The following is a 24,961-nucleotide window of genomic DNA, read 5'->3' as shown; positions in this document are numbered from 1 at the left end:
TACTATACACAAGTCGCTAGTATACAAAAGTATTTACACTGGTACCCACAAAAAGCAAAAGGCCAACAGTGAAACGAGTCCTGAAAATGCAAATTTCTTGCTCTCTGGAGTATCACTATATAAAATTATCTAAATGCACGAAAAAGAAGATCTCGACAAGGAACATAAAGAATCTCGGGTTATTTGCAAATACAATCCCAGAAGGTAAAAGAGGCGGAAAAAAAAAGAAACAAGGTCGTGCTCATAAGCTTGGTATGGTATCAGTAATAAAATAAAAGCAGCCACACAAAAAAAAAAAAAAAATGACCGGAGTAGAGGAAAGAAAAATGACAATGATGGAAGGAATTTGTTCAGGAGAAAAGAAATCCAACAACTGACGCCACACCGGAAGTATCAAAAGGTCCAAGGAAACAAAGAGGGGGAAAAAAAAAACAACATAAGCCTCAAATTCCGGCCCCGTAAGTAGATGCAGAGAGTAAAGGTATCAATCAAACTTCGAAAAACAATGCCCGAATGCAGATGCAAGGCTGAAATCCGCAATAATCAAATATGCGGATGACAATGACAAAGGTCATGAACCAGGTCGAGACAAAAACAAATAATAATAAAGACATCCAAAGGCGCCTTCCCTTCCAATGGCTCTTGCCAATCCTAACCCCAGTCCATAATATAGGATATAAAAAGAAAAGAAAAAAGAAAAGAAAAAGTGGGTGGAAAGTCCACGAAACGAAGAGAACAAACAGTACTCCAGCATGGCGGAAATATTGCGAAAGGAAGACTTGTAAGGGTATATTGCATCGACAAATACCGAAGAGGCAAAGGAGAACGAGAAGGCGAAAGAAGGCAGAAAGAGAGTGGGTATTGGTCGTTGATCGTGCGTGATGAAGCCGTTATCCTCGAAAACAAGAAACAAGACGGAAAAGATTTCTTTTTTGGTTGCGTTCTGCCGTTTATTCTTCGCGATGACTGTCGTCGTTGTCATTGTCTTCTCGGAGTCTATCACGAAGCAAAAGCAGAGGTCGATTGGGATCGAGTAGTCCCATCATCATCTTTCCAAGTTCGTTATGCTTGATGGGCTTGGTCACGTAGTCGTTGAAACCGGCACGCGCTGCGTCTTTGATCTGATCTGTCATTGCATTCGCCGACAAGGCCATGATTGGGATTTGAGGGTAATGGTTCTTGAGTTCCCAGCCACGGACCTCTCGACAAGTGTCGTAACCGTTCTTGACTGGCATTTGAATGTCGCACTGTACGGAAATGTTAGTCACACTATTCCCAGTTTGCTTGCACCCTCTGGTACACTTACAATAATGAGGGAGTAGTAGCCTGGCTCTTTGGAGAAGACCATTTCCGTGCACTCCTGGCCATTAGATGCGGTTTCGGCCATGACTTTAATCTTGTCAAGGTATTTCAACATGACCTGTTACATGTCAGACGACTGAAAACGATTTGAAAGGAAAGGAGACATACCATGCGATTCGTTTCATCATCCTCGACAAGCAATACCCGATAGCCTTTGTTGCCAATGACTTCTTTGACCATCTTAGACATGGTCTTGAAATTGTTGTTGATCTCCCTTGCCATATCTTGGTTCCGATCTTTGCTGAGGTCGCGCCTGTTGTCAGGGTCGAAGATGGCCGAGAACGCCGAAGGTTTGACCGGCTTTGGTACCGTGTAGATCTTCCTCCCACTTGCAGACAACTCTTTGATCTTCGGGTTGACTTGACGCTTCTGATAAAGATCAGAAATAAGAACCAGCGTCGGCGCAGCAGTCGGTTCGCACTCGGAAACGTATTGAATCACATCCATAACGTCGTCGACATTAGGCAGATTGAGAACCAAGTGAGTCATGCTGGAGCCAGTGCCCTCGTTTACCATATCCCTCCAATCGTCGATATCAGGATACGCTTTGATCGTGAATGGAACTTCATGAGGTACCACCTGTTGAATATGCTGCTGGATGGCCTTGCGCGTGTTTTCAAGCGGACAGAGAATCAGAATCGAACAAGGATTGGCTTGTTGAGGTGATGGCTTTGGTTCTGCAGCTGGTGCAGCCTTGCTCGCTCGCGGACCAGATTCTGTCACTGGTGCCGGTGCTGGTTGATCAGGGCCGGTCTGTTTGGGAGCATCCGTTTTGGCAACGCTGGCGTCTGGTGTCGCGACAGACGGGTTTTCGGAAGGAATCGGTGGCACAGGTTGTGCCGAAGATTCGGTGCTGGTAGATGGATGAGAAGCCGGGATCTCGGACGCAGGAGCCTCTGGACCTTTAGCTGATTCTTGGCTTGGCTTTGTCTGCGTATCTGATTCCTTTTGCTGACGGGCCTTAGACTGCTCCTCCGGCGTTGTTGGAGGAGGTGCATCGACTTTGACGTAAAACGAGAACTTCGCACCTTGGCCTTCTTTGCTGCTGGGTGTTAATTTACCACCGTGCATCTCTACCAGCTGTTTGGAAAGGAATAATCCCAATCCGCTGCCTGCATGCTGCTGTGACCCGTTTTGTCCAAGTTGACTGAATCGCTGCATCAAACGCTCTGCATCTCTGGCGCTGAAGCCTTTGCCGGTATCGACGACGTCAAAGTTCAACAACAACTCCGTGTCCTTCGCCAAGGCGGATGAGTCATGGTGGATCGAGCAGCAGATGTGGATCTCTCCCTGCGATGTGAACTTGACTGCGTTACCCACAAGGTTGATGAGCACTTGACGGATACGGAATCGATCACCAATGACCGTTGGCGGCACGTCGACGTCCATCAGGTAGTTGATCTCCAGGCTCTTGTCGATAGCTCTCGACGCCACGGTATCGATCACGTCTTCAATCACGGACCGGACGTGGAACCAGGAATTCACCAACGACATCTTACCGGCCTCCACGCGGGAGACATCGAGAATGTTGTCGACCAGTTCACGTAAGTTGGTAGAGCTGTTTTGGATGGTGTCCAGCATTCGCCGTTGGTCCGTGTCCAACTGGGTGTCGAGGATGAACGGGATAGTGCCAAGGATTCCGTTGAGCGGGGTTCGGATCTCGTGGGACATGTTGCTGAAGAACTTGGTCTTGGATTCCATTTGGTTGTTCAGTTGTTGCATGGCCTTGTTCAGCTCCCGCTCCAGGTTCTTCCGGTCGTTGATGTCGGTACACGTCCCGTACCACGATGCTTCGCCATTGCCAAAACTGCTTGTTTCGACTCGAACCAAGCGGACTAGGTGCCAACGGAAGTCGCCCCCCTTGGAGCGAAGACGAATCTCAGTCGAATAGAACACCCGTCCATTTTCGTCCTGTTGCACGGAGGCAACACCACGCTTCACGAGTTCGTCTAGGGCCGGGGTGAATCCATGGCCAAAGTGCCGCTCAGGAGGTGCATTTTTTCCCTTGGGAAGTTCTGAGGATGCTGGGTCTTTCGAGTCGGTCTTGCCGATAAGGTGGTGGGAGAGCAGGCCGCACTTTTCGAGATCGTCGGAATGAATGTGTTTTGCGAAGCCGAAATTGAGCGCCTCCTCGAGTTTCTGGCCCGTATACAGATGCCATTGCTCGTTCGCGAAAATCAGGCCACGGTATTCTGCGGCTTCGAAGACCACTTGCGGAATCGAATTGGAAAATGCTCGGTATTTGGCGTCGGTCGCGAACTTCTCTCGTTCTTGCGCGGCCTTTAACTCGGCGATATGCTGTTCGTGAATATCGAGGAAAGACCCGATCCAATACAAGACCTCCCCTGTTGACGAGAGCAATGGATTGGCCCTGAAAATGAACCAACGGTAGGCAGCTTCGTCATTGAAGCGTTTAACCCGCACTCGTTCAGTAAATTGAGAACCGGTCCGTAACGCATTAGCCCATTCTTGCGAGACATGCTCGCGCTCGCTGCTGTGAATGTTTTGCCACGGGTCCCGCATTTTCTGTTCTTGGGGTTGACTCCTCCGGTAAGCATCGAATTTGGAATTGGTCCAAATCACTTCACCACTCTGTGGTTTGGCCAGAAACAAATGGAGCGGCACCGAGTTGAGCATCAACTGCGCAACAGTATCAGAAAACGGACGGGGGATTTCGCGTTGCAACTGCGCATATAACGAGTTCGCTGACGGGTGACGTGAATTCGACGGTTGGGTGGGCGAAACGGCCGCCTGGGACCCCTGCTGAGAGGACGGGGCCACAGCATTTGGGTCTTGCAAAGACGAATCCTCTTCAGTCGAGGCCTTGACTAAAGACTTTCCTGGCGACGCAGGGTCCGGCACCGTCACATGTTTTGTCTTTGAGAGTCTATGTCGTTGTTGGTACATAAGGGCTTCACGGAAGCTCTTGTGTTGCTGCTGCGGAACATTGAAATAGCTATCTGCCGCATCGCCGCTCAGTTTGGTAGATGCTCCAGAAACGTCGTTCTGGTCGGTGTTATTGGCAGTCGCAGCCCCTAGAGTGCCCAGCTCGAACCCAGGTGTGCCACCAGGCCCTCCGGGAATGGGAGGACTGAGTTTGGTCGAATTGGACTTCTCATCGGGACTCGATAGGCTGGCATGTGCTGAAATAGTTCCATCTTCCGCCACTCTGTAGTTGACGTGTCCGCTCAAGCCAGCCACAAGCTCCAGTTCGCTGCTCTCATCTGAAAATGTCCCACCCAGACCCAACAGATGTCCGTACCGTGGCGTTTCGAGACGAGAAACAAATTGTCGTTCCAGCTGACTGTATTGCTGCGCCAAACAGAATGACGTTGTTAAATGTGGCATCAGATACGCAAGCGACTGTCGCAGATTCGACGGGTAAGGGATTATGGGCGATAGAATGGAAATAACAGCAACGGGGAACCGCAAAGTGGATGAGGAGGGCTGCTTGGAGCTGCCAGCATGCAGGAGAGGAATGTGCACAACGGACTTCGCGAGATCGACCCCGATCGCTTGCAAGGGCTCAAGGTTGGAATAATCGTGTGGAGGGGGGTTTTTCGCAAATGCCGACTCGTCGACCGAATAACTGACGAAGAACGGATTTTGTTCAGCCTGTGCTCGCGGAGCCGGCGATGGCGCAGGTGACTGTGACCAGGGCGATGGAGGAACTTGCTCATACTCGTCCGAAACTTCCATTGACGGTGGCAACCCAGGAACAAGTGCCGGAGCCTGGAGGGTCGAGCCACCAGGTCGAGAAGGGGTTTGGGGGACACCGGGGCGGATTGGTTCAGCCGTCGGAGTGACCTGGACCTTGTCGTCCGCGGGGGACCGAGCCGTTCCACCATGTTGCTCTGAGCAGACGTTTGTCGATCCCTTCGAATATTCCCGGGTCAGGACAACTGGCTTGGTGCGGCCAAACAGCTTGACGACACCCGTTCTTTTGATGAGTGGATCCGACTCGACTTCCAATGGCCGGGGAATTGGGAAGACCGCTTGTCGGTAGCCGTGCTGCGGTGTTGTGATTAAGGTGTCATCAAGTGACTGCGCCTGGGGCGTCGTCACGTTCGCCTTGTCGCGATTGTCTGTCGGAATACTTCGCGAGAGGCCAAAATCCACGTCCATAGCATTGGTGGCGATAGTTGACTGCGCATTCTCGGCTTTCATCTTATGCAGTAGTTGCGACGGATCCGAATCAGTGGCATGCTTGCGGTCCTTCCCAAAACCAGCAAATGAATGCCGCGACAGAAGTGATGGCCGTTTGAGGGCAGATGCCGACCCCGACCGCGAGTGGCTCTCCATGGTGTTATTGGCAGTGTTGACGTTGTTGGTGGTAGTGTTATTCGCCATTGTCCCACTGTTCTGCGAGTCCGCTCCGCTAGGCCCTGCCCGAGTCGTCTCGCTGTAGAGATGGTGGATGCTGTCTGGATCTTCGTAGAGGCTTTGGTCAAACACCGCTTTTTGTCCCCATGGCACGTTCTCCAAGTCCGTCGCGTCCCCGGGAACCGCCAATGAAGCCCGCTCCGCGCCATAAGATGTCTGTAAGATGTTGACAACGTTGGACCACCAAGCTTCGAGGCCCGGGTCCGCATTGAGTTGAAGGGTAATATCGTACAGGGTTGGACTGGGGTATATCGGATCTTCCATGACGGGTTTGTGTTGTGGCGGCAGGAAGACGCTGTGAGGTGTTGGCGTCTTCATCACCGGGGGCGGTCGCTCATCCGACGGCTGCGAGGAGGGACCCTTGTTGAATTTCAACTTTTCTGCGGGGAGAGTCAATTTGAAATGACTGTGGTTGAGCATTGGTGATGACTCCTGCGCCGATCTGGCGGCGGCGGTGGATGGCGAGGGATACATCCTGGGGAACGGATAGGATGGAGTCTGCCCAGCGAGCATGGGGTTATTACTGGAATCTGGGGGGCGGATGGTACCAGCAGAACTGGTGGAATCGGAGTATGTGGCTGCAGATGGCATGGCATCGGAGGACGAGGAAGCAGGAAGTTGCGGAGATTCGTCATTGGAGATGCGCCGTTTCTTGGAGGATTCGTGGGGACTCGAGGAACAAGGCAACGGATCGTCTCGCGTGGCAGAAGGAGGGGCAGGGGGGGGAAGAGCAGGAGAAGCAAAAACTTCTCGACTGGGCGGAGCGGCAGCGGCAGCAGTGGCGTCTTGATCCTGGGATTGTTGTTGCATCTGTTGGTAGGCCAGCAATTCTTCCATCTGTCTCCGTAGCTCTCTCAGGGTCTGCAGGCTTCGACCGTGATCCTCTTGAGACCCTTTTCCCGAGTCGGAGCTCTTGTTCTCGGAAGGAATATTATTCGGCGATATACAGGACACGTCCGGAGTCTGTTGATGCTGCAAAGATGCAGCATGAGTGTTAGCTATCCGCAGGGTATCGTCCAGCATAGCACTTCCGCCATCATCGTTGTCTATTGGGAGAAAAGAGGAGGGAGTAGAGACAGAAGCAGTAGGACCACGAGGTTCATGAGGAGGGTGAGGATAGGACTGGGACGCGGCGACAGGCGAAGGAGCCTCGGCCGGCGATGGAAGCGGAGGCGTCCTCATGCTGCGAACTTCCCCCATCATCACAATTCCTCCACCGCCGGTCAGAAAATCAGTTCTCCTGGGCGAGTCCAGTAGCACAGGAGCCAAATGAGACACTCATCTCTCGGACAAACCGGTCCGTGGTCAAATGCAGAGGAGTGAGGGTGAGAAATGGTGGCGGTGGTGGTGATGATTGTGATGATGTGGTGGGAGGGAAGAGAGAGGAAAGAGAGTAATAATGTGTGGAGGGGGAGGGGAGAGGGGAAACCGGAATAGGCGAGGATCAGATTCGAGGAAAAAGAGGGAAGGCAGAAACGGTAAGAAACGGAGAGGGAATAAGATGAGAGGAGTAAAAAAGGGTAAAGTGTGCTAGCAATGAGCAGTAATAGAAGGAATGAATATACACCAAAAAAAAAAAAAAAAAAAAAAAAAAAAAAAAAGGCGTTCGAAAAGAGAGAAGAAAAAAAAAGGGGCGTGGTGGAGAGAAAACAGTAAGAGTGTGTTGAGTGTAAGGTGTCTTCACCCAATGTGGCAGGTATGTAATTTTTCCTTTCGCTTCTTTTTCTGGTCCTTCTAGAAAAGAAAAAGAACGAGGGTTAAGGCGACATAATAAACAGTAATTCGAGAAAGAAAAAAAAAAAGGGAGGGAAAAAAAAAAGAAAAAAGTTTCTTAGGATGGGGGAGAAAAGACGAAAATGACTAAAGCGGTGTATAGCGGGTAATGGTTAATCTGATGGAGGGCACGAGACGTGAAGACAACGACTGCGAAGACTGGAAAAGGAAAAGGGTTCTATGGTTATTCTGACCTTTTTTCTGTCTCTTCTTTCAGTTTCACAGAAGGAGGATTAAGAGTATTGTGTCCGAGGGTGTCCGAGGGGAGAGAAAGTATGAAGGATACTGAGACCTGCTCTGACCCAGTGAGATCGACCGGTTTCCGGTAGTTGAGGACGACCAAAAGAAAGGATAGGCCGGGGAGAAGTGAAAAGGGAAAACACCGTAGGATAGACAGAGCCTATGGGTGAGTAGAAGTGAGAGAGGGTCGACCTATGACGTAGGCGAGCCCTGGGGGGATCCAAAAGGCATTTACTGGGGGACGAAGGACTACGGGCTCTCCATCCACTGTTCTTTCAGGGCTGGGTTTACCTGTACCGCGGCAACGTTCGGAGATTTCTCTGGTAATATGGAAACGAGAAAAAAAAAATGAGATGAAAAGGGTAATGGAGGGGAAAGAGTGTACAAGTAGTTGTGGGTTCGCGTGTGCGTGTGTGCGTCGGGATGGAGATGATGGGCAAGGACGACACCACGATAGAGGGTGATCTGAGAGATACCCGAAGAAGAAAGTGATCACTCTCAAAAGGAATAGACGAGGGAAAAGTGAAAAACAACCAACAAAAGAGAAGGGAAGAAAAGAAGAGATACAGAGTAAGGTGACAGAGACGAGAGTCGCCGGAAGGGAAGTAGGATAGTCCGCTACGAGGGGGGTTCAAAACGCTGTACGGAGTATGTACGAGTCGGTATGGATCGGTATTGTGATATCTTTTTTTCTTTTTCCTATTTTCCTTTTCATACCAAAGTAGCACTATGTAATAGTAGCTGTAGTATATCTCTCATAGGCTGGTCATAATGTGGGATATTCGAGAGGCTCAGGCTCATTATGGAGAACACACGGGATATGGATAGCTAAGATGAAGAAAAAGAGTCGGAATGGAAAAGGAAAAAGAAAGGAAAAGTGGGTTATTGGACTTGAGGCTGTAATAATCATAGTCAGTAGTATTATTACCAGCATAGAGAACCAGTCAAAGCAACACAATGTGCTCGTCTGACATGAATAGTTTCTCGAATACATACATCACTTATGACTTAATTCGAGGGGGCTTCGTGTACAGTGGGAGTACGCTGGGTATTCCATATCAGAGTGTGGCGCGGCTGGATTGGTAAAGTGGAAGAATCAATTATGCTAAGAGAATAAGAAAAAATTAAGAGTGAGTACCAATCCTTATTCCGATTTTCTTGTAGGTCCTCCATGCACCCCGTATTAAGGACAAGGGATTGTGTACAGCATGAGGTATGCCAAGTACCAAAATACATCATTAGGTACCAACGGCTCGTCATAGCACCCATCCATCTTTGTTTCCTTCCTAGACCGAGTTTTCGATGATGAATTACCATTTCTGATTTGATTATGGAGGAATACTTTTCAGTGGCGTGCAAAACACCCCGTACAGTACTCAGTACAGAGCATGTATCCCAACATGGCTGAATCGATCTCTGGAAATTCTCCAGAATCAGACAATGGACGAGTGGAGCTGACGACGTCAGAGCTGGGGTCGTTCCATGGATTTCTTACCAACCGCCGTGCATGTGTGTTACATACCGTATTTGCCTGCGCTTGTCTCGGTAGAATATGGGGGTCTTTCTTGAAGATATTGGTTGCTAGTAATTCTGGATAATATCCTGGGGGTATTTCCAGTAGTCTTGAGTTAAACTAATAGATTTGAGATAAGCTATTGTCTTTCTATGTACGTCGCTAAATACAGTATCCTTCTTTATTCTGACTACTGTAATGTATTCGGCCGCTCGGCCATCGGCGGATGTACTCTTCCTGTGCAAAGTTTTACCGCACACAAGTACGGAGTAGATGAGATGGAAAGCTCGGTAAGCAGGTTTTTTTTTAACTATATTTATTAAACGAGTATCGATTTTGCTTCAGGACTCTGGATCCTGGAGCTATCAATCCAATGTCTGAGTCAAGGGAATGGCCGTGCCACCGTCTAATATGCATGCAATACGGAAAGAAGGGCATTGACCTCTGGAATTTGAACTCTGCTTTCTTCAGGAACCACTATTATCAATCTTTACCTTTCTGACCTATATGAAGATATGGAATACAAATCACGTACACAGAAATCTTCAGGGAAACCCATGCACTTCACAGAATTTTCTACAGAACCCGCTGCATATGATGAAAACTCAATTGCGAAGGCTAAGTGAGGATCTGTATCACATAGGCCGTCACACCACATCATCTTCCAGGATGCTGAACATCGTTCTGTACCAATTTTCAGTCCTTAGAAACTTGTCACCGTGTATAAAACAGCATTACTCTGCATACGCGCATTCAATCGTCGTCTTTTGTAGTGTGGTAAATACATGTATTATCGGCGGTCGGCAAACGACGTCATGCCGTTGAGTCCAAGGAATCGGGTCCATCGATCCGTCCATAGTACGCTTTTCGTATACAATTACTCTGAGAGAATGAGGAAAGAGGAGTGGCTGCACAGTGTAAACTGATATGATAGCTATTAATGGTAATCAATAATCGACAGGAACCGTTCCATTCCCGGCACTAACAAAAATATACTTTATGATAGAATGCTGTTGCCGTCATCGGATTGACGGATAGGGGCTACCAACGGTTTTTAGAGCTATTCAATGGAGCACAATATTCTCTCGGTACTACTATTGATCACTAGGATGCTGGTTCTTTCTGATTACTCCGTAGAATGCATATCCATTCTACGGAGTAGAGTAGCTGTAGGCGGCAGACTGATATTATCACACGGCTTATATTAATTACCCCTGGGTCTTACTCGTGGCTATTAATATACGCCGTCCCAGGATATTGGTAGACTATATAACCATTCGTGCACCATGTCCCAAAGACTCCATACATATAATTACGATTGCCCTTTTCATTTCTTTTTATAACGTCCTCTCTATGCTACGGAGCAATAGTGCTATGGCAGATGACGTTGTGCATGTCCCATGACTCAACACAGTTTTTCCCTGATCAGGAACTCTCCGATGATAGTAACCATGAGTCGCTGTTGATCTCCCAGGAGTCAATCAGATCGGATGTCTTTCCGCTTGGTAGATGCTTGTGCGTAAGCTATTTGGGGGACGCTATATTCGGAGGATAAGTTGGTGGACGGGTATGTTTGTGCTTTCTATTTACAGAGTACGGGGTAGCATATGATCAGACGTTATATGTAATCATTGTTATGATATCAAGTCAGTATCGGCTGCTACATGAAAACCTATCTTCTTGGTCAATTAAAAATATAATTGATAGCAAATGGGTAGGAAAAAGTTCTGAACGGAGATATATCCGGGGGCATGATCCTAACAAAAGAAGAGCTCATACATCACTTTCTTCCCTACTATGTTTACCCTGAGACACTCCAAATGCTACCCCAAGGACGCGTCAAGCTCCATATAGTACAGTTTAAATAAAGCAGAATTTCAGGGGGACAATGCGCAAAATAGCAAGAGTATGTAGACTTGCCATCGCACTATTGCATTTGTATACCCACTTGACAAGCTACCGGACGATGTACAGCATAGTCCAGGAACAATGTGCTATTAACGGGGCGGTTTCTCGATTCTTTCGCAACGGTTGCGAATATCACTCGATAGAGTATGGGTACTGCGCACTGTCCTTATGAAGTTATGGTGATCATCCCGGAGTATTTTCTCTGGACTACAGTAATGAGTGCGGGAATGACGTAGCTCCCTGAGCTCGTCAAGGTATACCGTGCACAGAAAAAATTGATTCACTGTGGCACAGAGTAGCAATCCCGCAGCCAGTATCTGGTGCATGGCCAGAGCTAGTGGTACCTGGCGAATGACTACTGTATAGGGCAAGTCTCGTGACATCAGCTGACTCATTTATTATCTCTTGCCTTAGGCACCAGGCGGCCTCTGCTGGCACGAGGATAACTCCGACCGTTGTCCCTCTCTTTTCTTCGCTGGATCTGTTGATTTTGATGCTGTGACTGTGAAAGAGGCGAATTGCTCCTTTTTGCTTTTTCTTTTTAATTTTTTTTTTCACTCCCTTTAATTTCGTTCTCTATCTCCTTCACACCCCCGCCTAGCCTCATTTCGTTCGATTTAGAGCTGAAGAGGAAAGAGAAGAAAAAAAGCCCCCTCTTCATAATCACCACTGTCCGGCCGTTTTCGTCCTTATGACATCTCGCCATTCACTCCAGCGTGTTTCCTGACATCCCGACCTGTAAAGTCCGTTCTTTTCTTCGAAATTATATCACCTATGGCCGTCAGTTGAGGGGTTGGATTCTGAGTATTTTCAAAGGAAGACAAAAGCACCAGTTGAGATGGAGGATCATATTCTCGGAGAGGACCTACCGCTCCCACCCGCACGCCTTTTCGAACGACTCTCCGAACTACCGGGTTACACGTGGGACCAGTCAAGCGAGCCGTTCCATTCGACCTACAGTCACTGGCATGTTTTTGGACACCGTCTGTCGCCGGAATCCGATGCCTCCACGCCCGCCGCAACCTCGTCGGGACCGTCCAGCCTTGCTCGCCATTCACCCCGTGCTGAGCCCCGTCCTGCATTCCGCCATCACTGGAGAAACAGCTTAAGCGAATCCAGCAGCGAGATCTCCCTGTCCAGACTCGATCAGGAACCAGCATGGATCCCCGTGATAGCCCGCGTCTCCTCCCATATCGTGAGGCTCGAGCGCGAGTTTCATATGATCCGATCCATCGTCCAGACCTCTGACCCCGACTGCAATCATACAATACGGCCCCTCGATCTGATCCGCCTACCACCAGACCCGGGTGATGTAGGACCTCTGTTGGTGGCTACCTTCGAGTCGCCTGGTCCCAATATGCTACGCGAGCTGGTTGCTTTTGGGCCGGCGTGGTTTGCCGTTGGTGTCAAGAGTGACAGCAACGATTCGACTCCCGGAGAGCAGGTTTCTCTCGCGACTTTCCTCGATTTCGCGATTGGCGCGTGCGACTGCTTGGAACTCCTACATTACGGCTTGAAAACGGTCCACGGTGAAATTCGCGGGGATGCATTTCACTTCAACCGCGACACCGCTTCTGTGAAATTGACAAATACAGGAAATGGTGCGAGGTCTTTCGATAACATTCTGAGCGAGGGTTGGTCATCGTTATCGCGGGAGCTGGGCGTGAAGAATAAGCTGCAGTTCATTGCGCCTGAGCAGACAGGCCGTATGCCTACAGAACCCGATAGTCGGACGGACATCTATGCTTTGGGTGTGCTCTTCTGGACAATGCTAGTCGGGAAACCGGCGTTCACCGGTGAGGACCCGGTTGAGGTGGTGCAGAATGTGCTCGGAAAGAGGATGCCCCCAGTCTCTGCCAAACGTATGGATATCCCCGATGCCGTCTCAGCTGTGATCCAGAAGATGACCCAGAAGACGGTGACCGATCGCTACCATACGATTTCGTCGGTGAAGAGAGACCTAGCGCAGATCTCCCAACTGCTGGGTGACGGTAACAGCGAAGCCCTGAAGGATTTCCAGATTGCTCAGCGTGATGTGTCTTCATTCTTCACCCTCCCATCTCGCATGTTCGGACGACGGCAAGAGTACGACAAGATTATCGGCGTGGTGGAAAAGGTTCACAGGCGCCAACAGTCGGCTCTGGCAAGAGCAGCAGCCCAGAACTCTAGTGGGCTAGGATCTGGTTCCTCTATTTCAGATAGCCGCGTCGATAGCTTCGAGATCACGTCAGCTTCCAGTGACTCGGGTTCATTCCATCTGGCTGCACCTAAACCCAACTCGAACGGCGGGCCCAACCCTCTTGGACGCGTTTCGACACATGAATCGTTCCATAGCACCGAATCATCGCTATCTACTCCGAAACCCGGAAGTAAAGCCAAGAGCCCCGTCGATTCGACCCGTTCCTCGTGGGAGACAACCGATCGCGATAGCCAACCGTCCACGAGCACAAACACACCGAGTCATGGGGATAATTCTCTGGGTATTCACAACAGACACAAGACAACACACAAGCTCCGTCGCTCTGCGCGTTGCGAGGTGATCACCATTAGCGGCGCGGCGGGGATAGGGAAGACGGACATTTTGAACCGGGTGCAGCCGGCCATTCGCAAGCTTGGTTACATTGGAATTGCTCGTCTTGACCGTGCGAGACGGATTCCCTTTGAGCCTTTCGCGAAAATTCTTGCTAGTCTCTTGCGTCAGATTTTCTCTGAGCGCGATGTCACAACGGATTATCATAACAGTGTACGGACAGCATTGCGCCCAATGTGGTCTACTTTGCATCAAGTCCTGGAACTTCCTGAGCAACTGATGTCGCCTGGTGGGAAAGGGAACGACATTTCGCCAAAGCTTTCCGCAGCGCAATACATCTTGAAAGATGCGTCAACCAAAGGGGAACCGTCAAAGCGGGTCATGCTTCCCCGACTTGACCGCGGCCAGAGTTCTGTGGAGTTCTTCCTGTCGAATGCAGCTCTGAAGAATATGCGATTGATGGAGACTTTCTTGGAAATCCTGAAGACGCTATCGCAATTCAAGTTGATCTGCGTGTGCGTTGATGATCTCCATTATGCGGACGACGAAACCCTCGAGTTGATCATGAATGTCATGAAAGCAAAGATTCCATGTGTGCTCATCCTAACAAGCCGTCCAGCCGAACTTGAATCCGACGCCATAAAGTCACTTTTTGAGGCTGAAAACCCCAACATCACCAGACTTGCTCTCAGCCCACTTGGCGAACAGGAGATTATGGAACTCGTCGCGGCGACAATGCACCAAGAACCAAATACCATGTTGACTCCCCTAGCAGCTGTCATCCAGGAAAAGAGCTTAGGAAACCCTTTCTACGTACGGTTGATGCTTGAAACATGCTACATCAAAACATGTATATGGTACTCATGGAAGAACTCTGTGTGGGAATTTGACCTGGATCGAATATTTACCGAGTTTGTGGCACCTACGTATGGCGAGGGGCTAGGTCTTGGGTTCATGAAGAGGCGTCTTCTGGAAATCCCGTCGTCGGCCCAATTGATTCTCGCATGGAGTGCATTATTGGGGAGCCCGTTTTCGTTTTCTCTCGTCCAGAAGCTGCTTACGAGTGAGTTTCTGTACTCCAGTGACGATGATGATGGGCAGGACTTGACGTGTCCGGACAATGCGAACTTGATCCGGCAGTCGGAGGCGGACATTGTTGTTGGATTGCAATATCTTGTTCAGGCTAATCTGGTTATTCCCGGGAGGACGGATGATGAGTTCAGGTTCGTATACTCTTATCTAGTCTTATGGATAGCTCTAACAGTGTGCAGATTTGCCAATGATCGACTGGCGCAGGCCGCTGCTTCGTTGACCGAAGGTCGAAATACCGAGAAAATGCATTTCATCATCTCGCAAGCCATGAAAAAGTACTACCATGATGGCCGTAGTCGTTACGCCATGGCTCGCCACGTCGCTCTCGCATCGCGCATAATCGGATCGCGTGTCGTCCAGCGACTCGACTACCGAAAAATCCTTTGGGATGCTGCGCAAACTGCAGCCCAGTCTGGCGCTCGACCAACCGCGCTGTGGTACTTCCGTCACTGCATGGCTCTCCTTCAAGACAGCCCGTGGGATGACAATCTTACTGATGTTTACTATGATGAAACGCTGCGCCTACACATCGCCACTGCGGAGATGTCGTGGTCCCAGGGTCAAAACACAGATGCTCTGGCATTACTTGACATGGTTTTCCTTTATGGAAAAACTGCCGTGTGCAAGTCGCGGGCATGGATCGTCAAGGCAAAGATCTATGCTCAAATGGGAAATCATCTTCAATCCATGGATTCCCTTCTCACCTGCCTGGAGGAACTTGGAGTACACATTCGCGAACCAACGACATACGAAGAGTGCGATGCTGCGTACAACAACCTGAAGGCGGTCGTCGAGAAAGCGAGCCTGGAAGCCATTGTCCGTAAACCGGTCAGCAAGGACATTAACATGATCACAATTGGCGCTGTCATGGCCGAAGCTATGGCAGTTACTTATTGGGATGATGCGCTGACCTTCTACCGAACTGCAATCGAAATGATGAACCTCCATATTTTCCGTGGTGGATTTGTGCAGATCTCAATCGGATGCTCCCATCTCGCCATGATCTCCTTCAGTCGGTTTAGGGACCTCGACCTTGCCACTAGACTCAGTGACTTGGCGCTGATGCACCTGGATCGCTGTCCTGAGCCATGGACACAAAGCCGTGGCTCCATCGTCCACAACCTCTACGTCAGTCACTTGCGGGTCCCCATGGCTTCGACACTCCCAGCATTGGAGGACTCATTGGAAGTTTCGTTCTCAATGGGAGACCCGTACATCACGTTGATCAGTTTGTCATCTATGGCGATGACGAGGCTGTTCTTGGGCCATGATATGACGCAGTTGGAAGCGTTCTGTAATGAAAGCCCAGAGGACATCCCGGAATGGCTGAATGATACCCGCGGAGGTGCTAGTCTTGTTGCTGTCAGGCAAGTTGCACGCGCCCTACAAGGCAAGACGGCTAACCAATGCCCCGAAACAATCATGGAGGATGAAAACCACAACACTGCACTCTTCATGACCTATTTAGATGCCAATGCAAGCAACGCCGATCGGCCCCGCGATATCTACTGGGGTCTCGCCATGATCCCTCTGTTCGTCTATGGACACCACACCAAAGCCATCGAACTGGGTATCCAGATGATGGAGACAATGCCGCGATTGTGGTCTGCCCGTGTTGCTTACGTTGTCTACTTCTACCTCGCACTCTCCCTTCTCACTCTTCACAATGACTATCCAGCGCGCGGGTACTTGGACGGAAATCTGAAGGTCGTCCTGCAGTACAAGGCCGAAGTTGATTTCGCACGGAGCGCTTGTGATGCAAACTACGGCATGTGGTCGTTGATCCTAGAGGCGTTGATCTACGAGGTACGCAATGATCACACCTCAGCAATCCAGACTTTCGAAGCTGCGATCGACCACTGCCAAATCCATGGGTGGCCGTTGGAAGAAGCCCTTGCACTCGAGTTGCATGGCGAGTTCCTGATCCGACGCGGTGCTAAGAGAGCCGCTCGTTCTGTGATGCAAGACGCTATAGCAGCATGGGCTGCTATCAGCGCGGCCGGAAAGGCAGCACAGCTTTCTGAAAAGCATGAATGGTTGCTCAAGACGGCTACTTCGTCGAGGAGTATTGATGTCGGATGTCAAACTGTCGACTCGCTCGAGATTGAACATACGGCGGTTGGGCAGGATCATATGGTAATGACTCAGAATATGGAGGATGATAGAAAACATCGCTGGATCGAGCAAAATGAAGTTACTACCGGAGAGCGGTCGCTTGATAGTATTTCTGCTTTCGGGATTGACATCATTGATCTGTCGAGCATTCTCGAATCCAGTCAAGTCATGTCATCTGAGCTTCAGATCGATAAGCTCTTCACCAAAATGATCGAGATTGTGCTTGAGTCATGTAACGGTTCGGACTTTGCAGTCATTGCTACAGATTTCGACGACAATGGCTTTGCCGTTGCCGCAGCAGGTGACCTTGAAAGGGGACAGAAGTCGTTCGTCGATGGCCTCCCATTCTCTGAAGTCGACGATAAGATGGCCCAGCAAATCTCGCACTACGTAATGCGTACTAAGGAGAGGGTCCTCGTCCACAACGTCCTCGAGGACGAGCGCTTCTCCAATGTCAGCGAAGCCTACCAGACACGATTCCCGTTTGGTCGATCTGTGATTGCGCTGCCAATTGTGCAAGCAGAGCATCTCCTCGGAGTCATCCATATCGAAGGGAAACCGAATTCCTTTACGCAACGAAATGTGATGGTCCTCCATCTGCTCTGCAACCAGATTGGTATCTCGTTGTCCAATGCGTTGCTCTTCCGGGAAGTCCGCAAGGTCAGCGCGACTAATGCGTCGATGGTCGAGGCGCAAAAGCGCGCTCTCGCACAGGCTCGCGAAGCAGAGCAGAAAGCCAAGGCTGCGGAAGCGGAAGCCAATCATAACGTGAAGCTCAAGGAAGATGCGGCCAGAGCTAAGTCCATCTTCCTCGCGAATATCTCGCACGATCTGCGGACGCCGATGAACGGAGTTATTGGTCTTTCGGAGTTGCTCAAGGGCACTCATCTTGACAAAGAGCAGGATGAATATGTCGAATCGATCCGTGTCTGCGCTGATACGTTACTGACGCTTATTAATGACATACTGGATTTCTCGAAGTTGGAGGCAGGCAAGATGAAAATCTCTACGGTTCCGTTGAATATCAAGGAGACAATCTCGGAGGTTGTCCGTGCACTGCGGTACACGCATCGGGATAGAGGGTTGGAGACAATCGAAGACCTGGAGAAAGTTCCATCGGAGCTTGTTGTGCTTGGTGATCCCGTTCGTCTACACCAAATCTTTATGAACCTGCTCAGCAATAGCTACAAGTTCACGCCAAAGGGATCCGTGGCTGTGAGAGCGAAGGTTTCACGTGAGGGTAAGGGTCGTGTACGTCTCGAGTGTTCCGTGACAGATACTGGAATTGGAATTCCCGATGAACAGAAGTCGCGATTGTTCAGACCGTTTTCGCAGGCCGACAGCTCGACCGCAAGATCCTATGGTGGTAGTGGACTGGGACTTAGTATCTGCAAGGCTATCATTGAGGATGTCCTGGGCGGAGCGATATGGCTCGATTCAGCTCCTGGTCAGGGCACAACAGTGACGTTCCACCTGTCGTTCAATAAGGCACCCAAGGAAACGTTCGCCAAAACCACTTATTCCCAGAAAAACAACCATGTCGAGAAAAAGGCGCCTGCGAAGCCAATCGCGCGCGATCTCTCCATGGTCCCTCGCGAGCATATCCGCGTTTGCATCGCCGAAGACAACCCCATCAACCAAAAAATCGCTGTCAAATTCGTCGTCGGCCTCAACCTCCAATGCGAAGCTTATAGCGACGGCCGTCAAGCAGTCGAAGCCCTGCGCACACGCTCCCAGGAAGGAAATCCCTTCCATGTCGTCCTAATGGACGTGCAAATGCCAACCCTTGACGGCTATAACGCTACCCGCGAGATCCGCCGCGACCCAGACCCCAACGTCAATGAAGTCCTTGTCATCGCCATGACCGCGTCCGCCATCGAGGGTGACCGCGAGAAATGCATTGAGGCGGGTATGAACAATTACCTTCCCAAGCCCGTGCGTTCGACCATTCTCTCCGATATGCTGGACAAGTACCTCGCTCCTGTGCCGACATATACGAAGACCAGACTGGCGATTCGCGACAAGAATCGGGCGAGTGTTAGTGCTGCTGTTACTGGTTCTTCGTCTGATGTTGGAGTTCCGAGTCCGAATAGTTTTACATCATTGGGGTCGGAGAATGTTGTTCTTTCGCCGGATGAGGAGAAACAGTTGGAAAAGTCGCCGTCGGAAGCGGATTGATGCTTTCCTTCTGCTTAGACTTTTATTTATTTCTTATTTTTCTGATATTGCAGACCAGAAAACCAGACGGGAACGGGAAATACATCTCATAGACATTGGGGTTTCTCGCTGGAGTTCAGGGCCAATTTCTTTTTTCTTGTGTTTCTACTGTTCTATATCCCCTTTTCATTCGAGAGCGTGATATTCATTATTGGTGTTTAATTGTTTCTTTTTCTTTCCAATGAATGATGACGATGGATATGAATCATGATGTGGTTGTTTTTTCGTGATGGAAGTTCTATCTCTTTCTTTCTTCTAATACTTGAGATACCTGCTGTTATTCCATTATTATGTTCCTTTTAAAGACGGTCTGGAGATGGGTTGGAGTTTGCTTGTGGTAATCAATACAATATGCATAGGTGCTTCTAGTATTCTTTTACTTTCAGTATGTACATGCATAGTCTAAGATGCTGTTTAATCAATGACTCCTCGTCTACCAAGGATGCGAAGTCGCTTCACTCCTCCATCCGGCACGAGAGTCAACTTGACATGAGAGAAGACCCGGGTATCCTCACCCTCAGCAGCAAGGTCATCGCCCTCAAACACATGCTCCGTATCCGCCTTACAAGCCCTCTCCCCCTTAAGCAATTCAATCCATTCCGGATCATCATGCGCAGGGACCTGCCCCTCCTTATCCTTCTTCCCCACCAACCCATGCACCCTCACCGTCCGAGGGAAATTTCCCCGGAAATCCTTCGTATCCACCACAATCCTGGCCACAGACCCCGGCAACCCAAGCTTGACAATCGCCCAATCGACATGCCCAGGAGCCCGCGAACGAGCCGTCTCCCATCCATCACCCATATTTTCCCCACGACCAGGAAGCAACAGATTCGAGCACGGCGTGAAATGCTGATCCGACGCACCCAGGGCCAATCCACCCACCAACGCCGACGAAAGCTCCTCAACAGGCAACACCGCGCGGTCCGTGCTCGCAATAACCTGCGCCGGCAACGCAGGCGGAATAGCATGCCCATACAACCTCAACCTTCCAAACCCGCCATCGGGATACATCAACAAACGCACATGCGTGTAGGGCTTCGAGGCAAACGGCTCATTAACCCGCCACGCACGCCTCTGTGAAGGCCCACACGCCTTCGCCGGCAAAATCGTCTCCCACTTGCCATACCCAGCCTCGGCGATCTCTTCATCGTCTACCCCACCCCCGCCTTCAGCATTCGTCGCCTGCACCTCGGCCTTCTCGCCAAAGTTCCCCACAAAGAACCCCGTGTCCACCTCGATGCCCTTGATAACCGCGCTTGCAACGCCCAGCTTGATCACGACCCAGTCGTAGGGCTCTGGGTTGTGGCGTCTTGTCTCCCACCCGTCGTACCAGGCGCCTGTGTGGACGAAGACGCCGGGGCGGTTGATGGGGGGCGTTGGGGTGAGGAGGTTTGTTGCGGAGGCGAAATAGTCGTCTGAGCGGGAGAGGACTTTGGTGTTTAGGGCTGCGGAGGCGAGGTTGGTGGTGTGAGCGAAGGTGGTGTCGATCTCGTTGGAGGGGATGAAATCGGTGGCCGTGGTGGTGGGTTCGGCGGCGGACGGGGGGAACGCGTTGGATTCCATGTCAGTTGAGACAGAAGAAGAGTGATGAATTTAGTCAAGGAATGGTAGTAGAGGAATGAGATTGACTTGGTTTACGAAGGGGAAGAGTTGGGATATGGGCTGTTTATATACTCCGAACATGGTAGCTCATTCAAGGTGGGGTTGACGTTATCGATAAGATAACGGAAATAGTGGTAGATAGGGCCGTATTATTACTCGATGTGATCGAGAAATGCTTTCCGCCTCCTGTTCTTCGTTCCGTGAAGGCTATCTTTTGATATTTTGCTCTATAACAACCATTCAAATAACCATTAACTAACCCCATCATAGTTACAGCTGTATAACAACACAAAGCACAAACTGCCCCAGCACCGGAACTCTCCGACACACAACCGCAATCCTCCGGATGGTTGCGCACTGAAACACCTGCCACGAATCTCCATGAAAAGGAAGACCCCTAGCAAACCACGTGTTGAGAGCAGCCAACCAATCCTCGTTAGAGAAGCCATCACTTGGAATCATTCATCGTTCTTGGTGTTCTCAGTCGGCTCTTTTCTTTCCATTCAGCTCAGGGGGTGGTCTGGAGGCTGGCGCTGGTCGTTTCGTGCAAAGTGCCACAATGCCTCCCCGGTGCCGATTTGGAGCATTGGAAGATTCTCTGTTATTATGTGACGGTTGGACGGTACACATGGTGTACGTGTCATGCGTGCTACTGTTACAGCACTCGTTGACATGTGTGACGTTCTACCAAGGGGGATTCGGGAGTCGATTCCTGTGTTTTGTTGTGACCTGTGATAATGCAGGGGCCCTTCTTGCATCTTCAGATGGGATAAGGAGAGAATACAGCGTAGAAGAGGCAAAGGCAAGTGAAAGAAGGCAATTAGTATTATTATGTCTAAACTCCGTGTGCCATGATGGTATGCTTCGCAGGTTGCTGAATCTTTGAACGCCAGAAATGATGAGAGAAAAAAAAAAAAAAAAAAAAGAATAGACCAACTCCTAGTATACATGTCTCCATCTTCAAGCCCCTGTCTTCGTCGCTACTTCTTCCAGCTGTTTATATCTCCATGCATGCTGTGCCATTTGTGTCTTGATTGTCGGATCCAGTGTCCCGTTGTCCGTCGCCTCCTTATCCATGTGTTTCAGCATTTCCCAGCGCTTGAGGATACGGGCTTGGGTCTCCGCGATCGCTGCCAGGTTGGGGTCTTTCGATGCCATGCGGGCGTCAATGGTTGATTGGTAGGAGAGCTTTGCGCGGAAGAGCGCCATTTCGGATTCATCGTAGATGAGGCCTCGTGCTTCGGGGAAAGAACCATGTTCGTAGATCTGCATGGACGGCATTTTCGGTTGCGATTTTGCAATAGTGGCAGTCGTTCTGTGTTTATTTTCGGAGGGCGGAAGGCTTGAAATCTGCTTGGTTGCTTGGAGGAGAGCTTAAGAGGATTCAAGACGACTGGATTATTCGAGACTGAAGAGATATATCTTCTGACAAAGAGGTCTCTGAAGCTGGAGAGAAGGAAGAGTCGCTTTGATGCACAACAATGAAGGCCTGTTACCAACTCCATATATATATAAACCCCAGTCTTGGCAATGTTTAATGATCTTTCATTGTTCTTTGGTGACAGGCGCCAAGGTGATACCAGGGCTGTCACCGACTGCACCACTGCACTTCAACCCGAAATGATGCAGCTGAACGGCAGAAACAACAGATGATCAAAAAAAAGAAAATGGAACTCCTTTGGAAGAAAATCCTCCCATTGTCGGCCTGGTTGTATTTGGCTGCCCTGTGGAGGTCTCAGTATGAGCAACTTCCGTTGTTCCCCATTGGGACAATTGTGAAACCACCCAAATACCACCGCGCAACCGAACCAGACAGAAACTGTCTGGCCTCGTTGCTACGAGCCACGATACCCCCCCCCTCCTCTTGACCGTATAACTGGTGGCGAGTCGGTGTAGACGAAATTATTGGCAACGGGCTTTCCAGAACCGGATCGTGTTTTGGAAATTTCCACGGTTCTATGATGTAACTTCCTTCTTACAAACAACACATAGGAGCAAAGCCGCCGGTCATGTTTGCTCCCGATGGGCTGCAAACATGCTGGGGTCCGTCTACATACAGCGATCGATTGGCTGGCCACATGGGACAAGGAGGGGGAAGAAGAGTTCCCTGAGTTCAATCGCGCGCTGAGACCTGATTCGCGCCGATCTCGAGAAATAAACAACAAAAGAAAGAAGAAACAAGCCGATCTACAAAGAAACGAACTTCAGTGTAACCCGGAAGTGTCTTGAAGATGCCGCGGCCGTGCGTCATTCAGCCATCGGTAATTGCATTCTTCAACTTCCCTTTTTGTTAGATATATTGATTGTCAGATTGCCACGCCATATTACGGGGAAGTTTGGGGGATCTCCTGACGATCCTGGAATAGAACAGCGGTAGAAATGGATCGAAATGGAATGGTGAGAGACCAGAGCGCGTGTCTGTATGGATGATTGCCTGGTCGGCTGCATGTAACCGTTGTTTTGTGTCGCAGCGGTATCGCCTACTTGGACTGCTACATAGCACGCTGGCGATTAGAATGATTTTCAGGTACGTCTACTTACAATCTCCAATGACCATTCAGAGTACATCTTATGCGATCAGAATCAGCATCATGAACGCCAACTCAATCTGACGCTGACACTGACAAACCTGCTCCTACAAACCCCTGGCAAACACTGGGTACTTGTACATATACATGCAGGTCATGCACAGAACTCTCCTCTTTCCTCCCTCCCTATAACATAGCTTCCGTACCATAAATGACCTGCATACTTGTCACCTACCTACCTCCCAGCAGGAACCCAAAGCGGAAAGAGATCAGAGATGCACGTTATTCTGCATTTGCCCGAGAAGCTAATAAGTCCAGATCATGTGCTCTGTACGACGGAGTACACATGTCCATGCTGTTATTATTATGTTATCATATTCTAGAACAGTGTCAGGAATACAGAGAACCGTCAACGGGCTCCTTACATGCTGTACGTTTATGTTGTGCAAGCCCAATTTCTGAAGAAGCCTGGTTTCAGAAATGTAAGCTGTTTCGGAGTTTGGGCTGAGGATCTGGACGTAATCACGGGGAAAATAAGCGGTGTGGCTGAAGGGTATTATTGCTTCTTTTGCCTTCTTGTTGTTCTCATTGTTGTCCTAGGGTATTTGTCAGGAGGGTGCAGCAGGTCCCGGATGATTCCAACAAGTAAACCACGCTTATTCGAGAACGACCATCTTGAACTGTGGGCTTGCTTCAGTCCACTTCTTGAGGGAAACCTTGCCCACTCCACACCGACAAGACACAACTATCTCGGTTTCATGGTTCCTTTGGACAGAATCGCATTGAGTACAGGCAGACTCTGACAATACTTGCTGCCAGAAGATGTGTAAGATTGACATGACTGGCCAGAGTTGTATAGACAAGCGATAATTCCTTCAGAATAGTGGAGCCATTTACGCACTGATGTCGTTCATTTCATCACCGGCTAATAGGAACTTATTAATATGTGGACCTGTCGATTTAGATTCAGATCCAACAGATTTTGGAGGGCGACGACATGGATATCCAGTTATGTCCGCGCAGTTGATCTGATCAAGTCATCACGGATAATATCGACAATATCGTGTCTATCACCTGGAGATAGTAGGACAAACTCTCCTACCGTGTAAATGAGAGCACTCTGTTTGTAGTTACGTACTTGAAGAACACCGGAAACGGGTCATTGGTAGCGTAAATTCATAGCAGGTAATCCTGATGAGAACCGTGGAGGGTTCTTGATAACGGGCTATTGCTAGGCGGTCCGTATCTGGGGACTCCGATCTGTCAATAAGCACTCTTGTTGTGAACCATGATGCGGCCAGGAGTAGAGGAGGCGGAATTAAGGTTATCTGAAGAGGAAGCAATGGCACTGTACGAAGCAAATGCCCGAATGCATCGTAGGTCGGCCACTTCGCCACCAAGCGCTCTATCACACATGCAGGGGGCGGAACTTAAAGGGAATCAAGATCGGAAATGGTCACCAAGTTGGGTAACTTTCTCGCTATTGAAGTCTTAGTTATTCAAAACGATTGGATGAAGTATTCTTCTGTCAGCACTATAGGAAAGGTCTGTCACCACCAGCCGGGTTCATATTCCAGATAATGGAAATTTAAGATCTGAGGAATACCCTAGTAGATTGGAGACAATAAAAATGGGATTGGGATCATCACTGTGATTGGGTTGTTTGCTTACAGGCTGTTTGCGGTGTATATAGGG

General features: G+C 49.7%; 4 protein-coding genes across 4 annotated transcripts; 1 reads left to right on the top strand and 3 right to left on the bottom strand.

The window, feature by feature from the left end:
- Positions 1-950: 950 nt before the first annotated feature.
- Positions 951-6,948, bottom strand: pkhB (putative sensor histidine kinase/response regulator; the record flags this gene model as incomplete). The annotated part of the gene is made up of 3 exons (XM_043284559.1): positions 951-1,247; positions 1,307-1,420; positions 1,471-6,948. The coding sequence occupies 3 exons, from the start codon at positions 6,946-6,948 to the stop codon at positions 951-953; spliced, it is 5,889 nt and encodes a 1,962-aa protein (XP_043133338.1).
- A 5,069-nt stretch (positions 6,949-12,017) lies between these two features.
- On the top strand, positions 12,018-19,094 carry ACHE_20273A (putative sensor histidine kinase/response regulator; the record flags this gene model as incomplete). Its single annotated transcript, XM_043284558.1, has 2 exons — positions 12,018-14,932; positions 14,981-19,094. 2 exons carry the CDS (start codon positions 12,018-12,020, stop codon positions 19,092-19,094), a joined length of 7,029 nt encoding a protein of 2,342 aa, XP_043133337.1.
- Positions 19,095-19,547: 453 nt separating this feature from the next.
- Positions 19,548-20,699, bottom strand: DAL2 (allantoicase; the record flags this gene model as incomplete). Its single annotated transcript, XM_043284557.1, has 1 exon — positions 19,548-20,699. The coding sequence occupies one exon, from the start codon at positions 20,697-20,699 to the stop codon at positions 19,548-19,550; it is 1,152 nt and encodes a 383-aa protein (XP_043133336.1).
- An 874-nt stretch (positions 20,700-21,573) lies between these two features.
- On the bottom strand, positions 21,574-22,019 carry ACHE_20271S (uncharacterized protein; the record flags this gene model as incomplete). The annotated part of the gene is made up of 2 exons (XM_043284556.1): positions 21,574-21,618; positions 21,723-22,019. The coding sequence occupies 2 exons, from the start codon at positions 22,017-22,019 to the stop codon at positions 21,574-21,576; spliced, it is 342 nt and encodes a 113-aa protein (XP_043133335.1).
- Positions 22,020-24,961: the final 2,942 nt, after the last annotated feature.

Source organism: Aspergillus chevalieri, chromosome 2, assembly GCF_016861735.1.
Source record: "Aspergillus chevalieri M1 DNA, chromosome 2, nearly complete sequence".
In the NCBI taxonomy this organism is placed as follows: domain Eukaryota; kingdom Fungi; phylum Ascomycota; class Eurotiomycetes; order Eurotiales; family Aspergillaceae; genus Aspergillus; species Aspergillus chevalieri.
Note: the sequence above shows the minus strand (reverse complement) of the source record. Positions and strands in the feature narration are given on the sequence as shown.